Raw genomic sequence first — 12,436 nt, 5'->3', positions numbered from 1 at the left:
TTCAGGCAATTCTCCTGCCTCAGCCTCCTGAGTAGCTGGGATTACAGGCACGCACCACCATGCCCAGCTAATTTTTTGTATTTTTAGTAGAGATGGAGTTTCACCGTGTTGACCAGGATGGTCTCGATCACTTGACCTCGTGATCCACCCGCCTCGGCCTCCCAAAGTGGTGGGATTACAGGCGTGATATACTGAATATTCTTATTTCACCATGACAAATGCTTACACATCAAGTTACACATCAAGTTCTTAATTTGTCTACATCCATAGTGTAATTCATGGATCAGCAAACTAAGAGGCCAAGAAGTAAATCAAGACATGTTCAGTCTCTGTCACATATTTGGGTTTTTTTCTTTTAACAACTCTTTTAAAAGCTGTTAGCTTAAAGCCAGGCACAGTGGTTTGCGCTTGTAATCCCAGCTACTCAGGAGGCTGGAAAAGGAGTATCAATTGGGTCCAGGAGTTTGAGACCAGTGCACCAGAAACTATCTTATAAAAAAAAAAAAAAAAATTAGCCAGGGATGGTGATGCATGCTTGCAGTCTCAGTTATTTGGGAGGTGAAGTGGGAGGATCACTTGAGCCCAGGAGTTCAAGGCTGCAGTGAACTATGATCACACTACAGCACTCTAATGTGGGCTATAGAGCAAGACCCTCTTCTCTTAAAAAACAGTAACAACAAAAACCAAATCATTTTTCAAATTTATATGCACAAATTACATGGTATGCTTAACAGTCCCAATTAAAAGCTAAATTTTCCAATCAATTTAGTCATAAAATTATTCTGAAGAACTATAAAGAACGAATTTTAAGAATTAAGGACTGACATTTACTTTCAAAATTACAATAAACATTCCCTCAGATAATGAACACCATAAAAAAGAAGAAATATGCTGTCACAGAAGCAGAAAGGCAAACAACTTGTTTTAAAGTATCCTTGGGTCTCATACGAACTAGATCTAAGTATACAAAACAATTTAAATCAGTAGCCAAAGACATTAAACACCTTTTCCATGAAAAGATTTTTATTATTTATAATTGTAAAATCAGATAAATGAATTTAATTTTAAAAACATACTGTGTACATAGTTGAAATTTTAAAAAGTTAATTATTTCACCCATGTCAGTGTACAAGGACTTTACTAGTTATATAACTTTAAATCTGTCAATAACTTCTTAAGTTCTTTCGCCAATAAATCCAGTTTTCACTAATGTGTTATAATAGTACTATTTAAAAGGTCCAAACATTTTTAATTTTCTAACTAGGTAATTAGGAGTAACTTAAATTCTCACACAACTTACCTTTAAGATTCCAGATAATTTTCAATTTTTTTCTAGAATAAACCCAGCCTCTCAAAGTGTTGGGATAACGGGCGTGAGCCACCGCACTTGGCGGAAAATTCACATTTTAATTGGCACTGTTAAAGATGCCAATTAATTTATGCATATAAATTTGAAGAATAAATTGGAAAACTATGCATATATGGAGAAAATGAAAAACGTACTAAAATTTTAACCTAGATTTTTGAAACTGAAAGGACAAGCAACCAAATCTGACTACAGAATTGAACAGTTTGAACAGTAGAGTTACAGGGAAGATTTGTGGGATCCAGGATTATTTATAGGACTATGGAGAGTGATGGTTATGTTCAACCTCATCTACCTCTTGTTTACTTTCCATTAACCACCCCTTCCTATCTGCTGACCTACATTTCTAGCAAACACTGGAAAAGAAGAAATACATGGGAAAGAAAAAAACTTTTTTCTTTTTTTTTTAATAACAGAGATGGGTTTCTCCATGTTGGCCAGGTGGGTCTCGAACTCCTGACCTCAGGTGATCCGCCCACCTGAGCCTCCCTAAGTGCTGGGATTACCGTGCCCGGCAGAAAAAAACTTTTATGATCTTAACAAATTTACTTGAGGTCAGGAGTTCAAGACTAGCCTGGCCAACATGGTGAAACTCCATCTCTACCAAAAATACAAAAATTAGCCAGGCGTGGTGACATGTGCCTGTAATCCCAACTACTTGAAAGGCAGAAGCAGAAGAATCATTTAAGCCCAGGAGGCAGAGGTTAGAATGAACCGAGACCATGCCACTGCACTCCAGCCTGGGCAACAAAACAAGACTCTGTCTCAAAAAAAAAATTTTTTTTTTTAAAGACGGGTTTTCACCATTTTGGTCAGGCTGGTCTCAAACTCCTGACCTCAGGTGATCCGCCTGCCTCAGCCTCCCAAAGTGCTGAGATTACAGATGTGAGCCACCATGCCCAGCATCAAAAATTTTTTTAAAAATCTAAATTTTCCAGTCAAATTAATCATAAAATTACTCCAAAGAACTACAGAACTGATTTTAAGACCTGAAGTTCTTGAGCATTTTTTGCTTTTTAAAAGCAAAACAAAAACAGTTTCATTACAGAATGTTCTCCCTAAAAAACTGGTTAATACTGAAAAATTCATTTTTTAAATTTATTTCTACCAGTGGCGTATTTTTAATAACAGGCAGAAATGGATGCAGAAATGGCATACAGATACTTAATACCACTGTTCTTTGATGTTTAAATTGAAATTATTCTTGTACACAAATACGCAAGGCCACCAGTTATTTAATTTGATAAAATTGTCCATGTCTACAATACAGATGCAACTGTATTTATAAAGCAAGTATGTTTATAAAGGCCTTAATTATATTCCTAACATCATCAAGGTATGTTAAAACTTTCAATAATTACCAATGAATTCAAACTGGAATATCGTAAAGAAAATACATTTGACCCCAAATTGCAGGCAATTTCAGGCAACTAATCTCCCCTCCAAATATACAAATTTCTAGCTAATTAAGCCTTTTAATTAGCTTAAGCTATGAAGACATAGCAGTGACATTAAAAAATTAAATTCCTTCAACACACGTACACAAAATCTAACCATAATAAATACACATAATGGTCACCTGCAAATCTTTATTTTCTATTTCATAACCTAGTTTCAGGTGCCTATACTTTCTGAAGGAGAACTCTGCTGTGCCATAAACTTGCAACTGCTACTCACTACTCACTACTATGCAGATACACAAGAATTAATACATGTTGTGGTGAATCTCATTAAATAATCTATTTGAAAAATCAATTAGTACTTATAAGCTTAATTTCCTAAAATCTGAAACTGTCAGAAGACTTACCTGATTTGTCTGGCTACTTAAGTATGGCTCAAAATCATCATCATTTACAGCATCTTTTTGATGAATCGAACCGTTTTGTACTGAAACTAAAAAATATGTTTGTATTAGAAATGTTACAGTTATCTTTATGAAACTCACAGTGCAAACTAATGTTTTTTAGCATTTTTCATGCCCAAAAAAAAAAAAAATCAGAAAAATAATACTGAGTTACTTTCTTTTTAAGGACCCTCTTAAGGATAAACTCTATTTTAGATACAAATATTTATGTGCCACAAAAACTTAGAAGTCTTTTGATATATAAGCCCAAGATCACATGGCTTGTGTTTACAAGCCATACATACACTTCCCCTTATCAAAAACTTTAAGTAAATATCCCAATTTCAACTCTATAGTGAGTAAACTCTTACATAAGGATGTTGAAAAGAGTTCCCTAATGCTATATTTGAATCTAAAATAACTAATTCAAGTAGTGTTGTAGGCAACAAAAAAGATTTCTGAATGTTCTCTACCTTTGTTTAAATCTCCAAATTATTTAATCTAATAAATAGTGAAATAACTATTTTTGATCTAATGTTACAATAAGCATCTTAAATGTCTCCAGTACAGTTTAGGCTATAATTAACTTGAAACAATTCACAATGAACAGACTTACAATTATGAAATATCTAAATAGGGCTTTAATTCTAACCCCCCAAAAATGAAGACTTTCACATGAAACTATAAATAAAATTAAGACACAAAAGATTTACATAGTTATTTTTGCAACACATGAGAAAACAAGTCAGAGAATAATTTTGTTCAAAGGTCATCTCCATAAACACTTTAAAGTTGTTACCCTCTGGATGCTGTTTCACAGTGCTTCTGAGCACACTCCAGAAGTAAGGTGCTGAATTTGTATCTCAAGTCCACCACTGAGGAGATGATCTCCAGTTAGGGATTTAACCTTTCTAACCCTTGACTGTTTCTCCGTTCCAGAAGATTATTAATCGTGCCTATCTCATCTCACCTGAATATTAAATGGCAGCGCTAAATAATCTTAGATATTATCCCATTATGTATTACAAGATCCAAATAGGACAAAAATGACTTTTGATCCATTTAAACAGAAGTGTTACTAGACTAATATTTGATGGGGTGGCACTATGTAAATATACTATTCTATATGGCGGTCCACAAATTAGAAACCAAGAACTCACTATCTAAAGATTTACTGCTCAAAGATGATAAAACATCACCAAATTTTATGAAGTTGGGGGGGGGGTGATGGGTTTAAGTTGTATGCCTCTGTAATATCGTAACATTTTTATTATCCCTAAATTTTCCCATGAGTGTAGAGCACCTAAAATGTAGTATGAGTTAACAGTGGCTTGGGAGCAAATATATGCAAAATCCCTTAATATTCTGCCATCCAACAGGTAGCAAAGAACACTCAAAGATATAATACTACTGTGTGAAGCCTTCAAAGTAGACTTCTTATACCACGTTGCCCCTCAGAAGCCACAAGAGCAACCTGAAGGTCAACTTGATCCTGGCTCCATTAAGGTAATTTACGTCTGATAAGGACTGCATCAGAACTAGGGTTCAGCTAAATGTGCTACACGGAATTTAAATATGTAATAGCCACTAGAAACCAAAATAAAGAGGGTGCCTTAGGTTGTTACTTCTAGTGCCATTTTAAGGCTTGGTTAATCATTTCAGACCAAGAGATTCTGACATACCTGTTCCTCTGACACTGGCTTTACTGCTCCTAAATCAAAGGTAGTTCATGCATGGTCTATTACTTCTTGAAAAAAATTCTTCAATATTACACTTGTACATATAGTCAATGTTTGAAACAGCTAGCAATTTAAAAATTACGACTATCTCTCGTATCCACCAGGTTCTCAAAAATCTAGTTCATACAAATACAAAACAGGCCAGGCCAGGAGCTCAAGGCCAGGCCTGGGAAAAAAAGGGAGATCCCACCTCTACGAAAAATGTTTAGAAACTAGCCAGGTATGGTGTCATGTGCCTGCAGTCCTAATTACTCAGGAGTCTAAGAAGGATCACTTGAGCCCATGCATTCCAGGTTACACTGAGCTATGATTATGCCGCTGCACACCAGCCCAGGCTATAGAGCAAGGCCCTGTCTCTTATTTACAAAAAAAAAAAAAAAAAAAGTACTTACTTAAAATTTATCTGAATATATATTATACCATTATTCTTACTTATTTCTTCTGTTCTATTCTTTCTCTTCTAAGAGGCTGGGCCTGAGAACAACTTATGCACTATTATAAATACAGTCCACAGTCATTTTTAAATGATGCATTAATGTCTACAAAGTCTTAAGAGTACAAGTCAATTTACTTAAATTAAAAAATGTTTAATTAAAAGTACTTCACATATACTGACAACCAATTTGCATTAAACTCCAAATAAAATAGTCATTAGCCCTTATAAGTTTCGCAAGTGTATCTTTAAAAAAACTGTCTTAAAGACGTTAGCTTTTGAATATTACTTAACGACAAGCTAACATCTTGAAGTCTAAAATCCATTAAATAGAAATGAAATCCAAGCTAGTTCCATAGTCTGTAGAAGTTCTTCAGGGAAAAAGGAACAGATGACTTACATGATTCTTCGCCTGTTTCCTCTGCTCTATGAAACAGAGTCAAATCAAGATAGAACATGGGCCTTAGGAGCCAGGTGATTCTTTGCTCTGGTCCTGACTACATCAAGTTAGGAAAGTCAACAGATCTGTGCATCATGTTTCCCCACCTACAAAAACAGTGACAATACCATATACCCTCTATCTCCTTACAAGAATGTTGTGCGGATAAAATGAAGCCTAAAATAATGACAGTAAAGTGCTTTGAAATCATTTCTCGGGAGGATGAGGAAAGAATACAACAGAATCTTGCCAAAATATACAAGGCATTTTCCACTACTTTTCTGAAAATTAAAACTTGGCCAAATTTAACCTATATAGTTGTATAAAACAATGCACATGCCTCTCTGTTGGAAGAGAGTTGAGAGGAGGAAAAACAAATCCTGTTCCACGAGTTTGCTATTTATAAACTAAGGAAGACGAGAAAGGAGGCAGTAAGGCCTAAGACTACAAGTATGGCATCTGACACTTCCATCCATAGTACTCACAAGTAAAAGTACAGCACACCTTTACTTCACTAAGCAAAAATTCTACTTGTTAATAAAAAAAAAAAAAATGAAGTCAGTGTTAAAATTTTGAACCAAAAGACAAATAAATCTCCTTAAATTTCTACTATCCTTTCGTACTACTCTTGCCATGGATAATAAGGAGTTCTGATATTTAACATAAGGACAATCAATTAATAAAGAATGTGAATTCATAAAACAAACCTAGAATTATTACTTATTCTACAAAAACATTTTTGCCTTATCAAAGACACTTATTTAGAATCCCATTTGCCTTCTGTAATGAATTAAGTCATCAAGGATATATAGAAAATCAGAGACACTCAAACTAGGTGTTAGGCTAATGCTACCAACTAAAAACAATTCAGAAAAGAAACACAGAATCTCTGAAATTAGAGTAAGTTGACTGAAAAGGATTATTTGTTCAAAACTTTGACACCAACTTCTCAAGGACATACTAGTTTTCGTAAGCTTGATAAGTTCTGAATTCAAGATTACTCATATTTAGAATACTGAGCTTGTAGTCCAAGAAAAATAACTTCATAAAAGTAAACAGAATTGTAAAATAATTTTACTAGCTAGAATCAATCTAAGGCAGAAGAGTTTTTCTCAAATACACACATAGCTACTTATATCAGGTTCACTGGTGGTGTTGCTTTTGCCTTGTAATTCTCCCTGCAGAGGCATAAAAATTCAAGTAATGTGTATGTGTATTTGTGCACATCTGCCATTTTCAAGGAACTTAAATAATTAGCTATATTTTCAGGTCAGTAGCAGTTTTCCCCTCCTGCCAAGGCTCTATGCAAGGGAGCTTTCCTGCACCTTAAAAATAGAGTAAGTGTGGAAGGTGAAAAGATATCCAGCAAATGTAATTGCTACCAGAGGGATGAACTATTGTAATTACAAGAATCCTCACAACACACCATAGGAATGACTAGACTTATTACTTTCATTTTATAGAGGGGAGATTCTGACGAAGAAGTAGAATGTTCACAAGCTCACTTGGCAAGTCAGTAGCCAAAAGCAGTATTAGAACTCAGGACTCTAAGAAATCCCAATCCATCATTCTAACTTCGGATGAAATTACTGAACAATAAGGAGGAAAGAAAGAATTTCTTAAGAATAAAGAACTATCAAAACAAACACTTTGTGTATGTGTCTGAATACACCTAACAGAAGTGATACTGATGGAAAAAAAATTTTTAAGTAACCCAAAAATACTTATTTACAAACAGTGGATATATTATGCAGTTTATAGACAAATCTAACATCAAAGATGCCACCAGTGCCTACCTAAGTGAAATGACCACTCATAAATCAAACTTACTTTACTCACAATGCTGTAGAGGCTCTATTTTGTTTTATCAAACCAGTTAAGTACTTCATAGAACTTGTGTACTTACCTTAAAGCAGGTAACACAAAACATTTAGCATTTCAAATAGCTTTGCAAAGTGCCACCTCCCCACAGATCTAGGATAAAATAATTTATGCTAGGCAATAACGACCACAATTTCACATCTCCAAGTCTATATACTTTCTAATGGGTAGACGATCAAAAAAAGAAATTAATGGATCATTCTTTTTAAAATTCAAATTTTTAAAAACATTTAAAATAAATCAATATCCAATTTTATTTCAGGTTAACGCTTACAACACACAAAAAAATTCTAGAAATGAAATGTTAAAAATGAAAATGTCTAAATGTTTATATACTGCAAGAAAATATTTTTAATAAAAAAAAAACAATAAATTTGTTACCTAATATGGTGCTATGTAGCTAGTATGTACAAATTCTACAATTCAAAGGAAATTAACTAATCTACATATCCAAAACTTATTATTTTAAATTAACCAAATTTGCAATAGCAAATAAATACCCTAACAAGAATTTAAAGGGCACGAAAGACAATCTACAGCTAAAAGGCTATTACAGATCTTAATTTCTAACACTGTGTTACTGAAATCAACAGAAAGCGTAATTCTAGTGTAATTTCAAGCATTACAAAATGTTATAAATATGTAATTTGCTCTGATGTTATTTAATTGGCACTATCCCAAGAAAGCAGTTATTGTTCTATACTTAACTAAATGTCACATGACTAATGTCATAATGTTTCAGTCAGCTGACTGCACTGTTCCATATTAATAAATACAAAACACACTTTTAAAAAAACACTTTGTTTTCAATGGCACATTCACAAATCATAAAATCTTGGAAGAAATGTCACAAATTATTTTCTTCTCAGTCCTTTATAAAATACTATCTTGAGTCACACCTTGCAATCAGGACTACACAGCAAGATGGCATACCTACTTAGTTCTAATTTCTCTCATGTTGTTGCCTCATTACAACTGACTTGAATAGAATCAGTGATTAATAGTACAATTTTCATTCATGTGATGGAATATTATGTATAGTTCCATTTTCCAGTGTAACCCAGACATGTCAAACAAAATGTCCACTTTAAGAAGCCACTTGTCTACATATATACGTGGAAATTTTTGTGGCATTAGTTACATAACACAGATAAACTGGAAAACTGAAGAAATATCACTAGGTTCACACCAATACCTGCTCAACTGACATACACCTAAGAAAACTATTTCTTGTACTACTTTAGTTTCTATAAAGTGGCTTCAAAGGAGCAAACTACCAAAGTCCTAGATACAGCTTGGCTACCTTAGCCATGAGTATTGTCTCTAATCCTACATTTTTTCCCAAGAGGGAGCAAAAACAAACAAAAAGCCCTCACAGAGTTTAAAAGTTACATCAAGGCAACATTGAGCAGTAAGAAAAAAAAATTCCAAACTCACCCTTATTTCCTTGCCCTTTAGGTCTCTGTGTAGCAAGACGAAAGATGCGGTAAAAAAGAGAAAAAGGAAGAGAGAAAGAGTGTTAATCAAAAACATTATCAAAGACAAGTTATTTTAGACTATCCGCGTAGGAGTAAAAACCCACCATATCCTCCACAGCCACCAATTTCCCAACCACCCCCAGCCTTTAAACCTCCCACCCGCCACTTGAAATCCGTCTCCCAGAGCTCGACCGCTCTCAGCCCCATGTCTGTCGCCCTCAGGATGTGTCCTAAGGCCCCTAAGAGCGGTCCTTGCTCCCACACACCGCGGCACCGCGCCCGCCCGCCCGCAGGCTTCGGGGCCAGGGCGCACGCCCCGGCCCAGGCAGCTGCACCGCGGCAACTTGCGCCGGGGCACCGTTATGGGGCCGGCAGCGGCGGCGACGGGGAGGAGCCGAAGCCCCGCGCGAGGGTGGAGTTCCGGGGCTCGGGCCTTTGCCGAGCCTGCGGCCTCTGCTCCCTCACCTGATCCACGCTAGTGGCTGACATTCTTCACCGCAACCCGAGAGCCGCCGCCGCCGCTGCCTGGGCCTCTCCCCGTGCACTCACAGCAGTTGGCTGTCGCCCTTGGCCGAGTGATTGTTCCAGCCGCCGCCGCTGCCGCCGCTCGCTGAGAGCCCAAAATGAGGGCCTCGCGCTCGGGAGTCGGAGGAAGAGGCCCGTCTTTTCCGCTTGCACGCTCCTCTTCCCCCTCTCGCTCTCCGCTTCTCGGGTCCACAATGGCGGACAGACTCCCTAGTCTCACTTCCGCTCCGAGCCTCCCTGACCTTCCGCTCTCCACTCTGACGTCCTCGCTCACCTCGCTCTTCCTCCCCCACCCTCCCGCCACCGACCTTGGCTCCGCCTCCGCACCTCTACGTCACCGTAGACGGGACCCGCGCTGACTGCCCATGGGCGCATGCGTCGGGGAGAGAGCGGTTGGGGTGCGCGCGAGCGCCTACCTCCTGCGTCGCTTCTCCGCCGTCCTGCTGTCCTGCTCCGAGGCAACAGAGCTCGGGCAGAGAGGCGTCAGCTGGAAGGCTGGTTAGAGCCGGATTTTGTCTCACTCTGCGCAGGAAGATGGCCGAGGCGGTGGCTGGCAGAGATGGTAGAGCTTGGCTGAAGGCCCGGCGGCCGGCGGCGCCCTTCTGTAGGCGGACTGGACCGAGTCAGGGAAGATCCCGCAGAGCGGGCCGGGCCCAGCGGGAGCCTACGGAGGCTGCCAGAAGCCGCGGGCACAGCTAGCTGACTCATCAGCCCTCGGGACACAGTTGCTGCGTCCCTACAAGCCTGCACGGGCAGCAAAAGTGGCGGGTTCGAGCTGTGGTACTCAGACATGCCCAAGCAGACGGGAGCACCGGCGCGGGTTCAGCCTCTCCAAACGCAGTGCAGCTGTAATCTCTTGAGTCAGAGTTCGCCGCCCAATTCATGGATTTGTGCTTTGAACCCGCTCTGATTTTTCGAATGAATAAAGCTGTTTGGGATACTTAAGTGTAGTTGCGAATGTCTTTTCGGCCCTAAAAAGAGGGAACGTTTCCATCGAAAAAGTTACTTTTCCACGTATTGGCAAAGCCAAAGGATGCCAATTTGCCAACATGTTGACATTTTTATTGAAGTGTCTGCAATAAAGGCAAAGATTGCTTGTCTTTCAGTGATACGCACTCCATGGAAGGAAATAATTTAAATGACCAAACACTTTCTATACTTCAAAACCATCAAATAAGTGATCATTTAGAAAGTATAATTGTAGAATCATAAGATTAATGTTGTAGTTTACAGTGGAACAGTATTTTAGAACCACTGAATAATAGAAAAACTTGAGAGACCACTTTTCGTGTAAATCACCAAGAGGCATTTTTAAGTTCTAGTCAGCCAGTTTCCCTTGCCCTCCCATTCATTGCCACAGGTCCCAACCTGAGCACCCTTGCATTTCCGAAGACTCCCCACGCCCTTTCTGCTGTTGCTTTCAATGTCTCCCATCCTTCACTCCCAAACAGACCATTTTAGTTTTAATGAGTTTGCTGGTACATGCTATGAGCCAGGAACTTGAGAGAATATTCAAGAGGAGGCTTATGAAATCTTGCAAGCCTTCACTTTGATCCTTAGTATCATGGCTTTGGAACCCAATCAATCCGAGTCTGAATTCTAAGTGGAGCAAGAATTAGTGGTATAACGTTGGTAAAGGCACTGAAACTTTCTATGCCTTAGCTTCCTCATGGGTAAAATTAGGTCCTATGTGTACAGTTCCTGATGCAAGAGTAAGCTTTCAACAAACTGTGGCTATATACAGCTAGTGAATCGCTTCTTTGCTAAAAGTTTCCCAGAAATAGTAATTGCTTACATTTATTGAGAAGACAATTATATGCCAAGCACTGTGATAATCATTTTAATTCCCACAGCATCCTTGTAGAAGTGCCATTATAAAAATTGACACAGTGAGGTTAGGAAACATGCCACAAATAACACAACTAGTCACTATGAGAGTCAGGATTTGAACTCAGGCAGTTTGGCTCCCAAGTTCCTACTCTAATAACTACCATACAATATTGCCTAATGGCATAATGTTATGAGCTTCTGTTCTCTTTCATTTCTTCTCAACAAACTTCTTCCTTCTTGATGACTTTTCTTCCTAGCAATGAGGTCTGAACTTGCTGAATGTAGTGCTAACTACCCTCAGATATAAACTTGTTTAATTTAATTTACAGACTTTTGAAGTGCATGTGGGGACTACCTAAAACCATCTCCAACTCCTCCAGGAGTATATTAGATGAAGACATACCCGAGACTGAGAAGAAAAAGAGTTTTAATTGGACTTACAGTTCCACATGGCTGGGGAGGTCTCAGAATCATGGCAGGAGGCAAAGGCACTTCGTAACATGGCAGCAAGAGAAAATGAAGAAGCAAAGTTGGGAAACCCCTGATAAACCCATCAGATCTCGTGAGACTTAATTCACTATCATGAGTCTTAACTCATTTTAGCATTAACCCAAAAGTGTACAATCCAAAGTCTCATCTGAGACAAGGCAAGTCCCTTCAGCCTATGAGCCTATAAAATCAAAAGCAAGCTAGCTACTTGCTAGATACAATGGGGGTACAGGTATTGGGTAAATACAGCCATTCCAAATGGGAGAAATTGGCCAAAACAAAGGGGTTACAGGACCCATGCAAAGGGCAGTCAAATTTTAAAGCTCCAAAATTATCCCCTTCAACTCCCAGTCTCACATCTAGGTCAGGCTGATGCAAGAGGTGGGTTCCCATGGTCTTTGGCAAGGAGGGTG

General features: G+C 38.4%; 1 protein-coding gene across 7 annotated transcripts in view; it reads right to left on the bottom strand.

Moving 5' to 3' along the window:
- YTHDF3 (YTH N6-methyladenosine RNA binding protein 3) overlaps nucleotides 1-10,000 on the bottom strand; it is a 41,867-nt gene extending 31,867 nt beyond the window's left edge. Inside the window, exons 1-4 of one of the 7 annotated variants that reach the window (XM_037730977.1) lie at nucleotides 9,729-10,000; nucleotides 9,139-9,163; nucleotides 5,782-5,927; nucleotides 3,174-3,259 (exon numbers count right to left, since the gene is read on the bottom strand). In XM_037730977.1, coding sequence (XP_037586905.1) covers nucleotides 3,174-3,259; nucleotides 5,782-5,839 — 144 coding nt within the window. In that variant the 5' untranslated portion in view covers nucleotides 5,840-5,927; nucleotides 9,139-9,163; nucleotides 9,729-10,000. Of the gene's footprint in view, nucleotides 1-3,173; nucleotides 3,260-5,781; nucleotides 5,928-9,138; nucleotides 9,164-9,445; nucleotides 9,569-9,644 lie in introns of those variants that run through there. The other 6 variants (XM_017507357.2, XM_037730976.1, XM_037730978.1 and 3 more) reach the window with 6 other exon arrangements.
- Nucleotides 10,001-12,436: the final 2,436 nt, after the last annotated feature.

The sequence above is a fragment of the Cebus imitator genome, unplaced genomic scaffold (assembly GCF_001604975.1).
Source record: "Cebus imitator isolate Cc_AM_T3 unplaced genomic scaffold, Cebus_imitator-1.0 Scaffold373, whole genome shotgun sequence".
NCBI lineage: Eukaryota > Metazoa > Chordata > Mammalia > Primates > Cebidae > Cebus > Cebus imitator.
The sequence above is the reverse complement of the archived record's forward strand: the minus strand, read 5'-3'. Positions and strand labels throughout refer to the sequence as shown.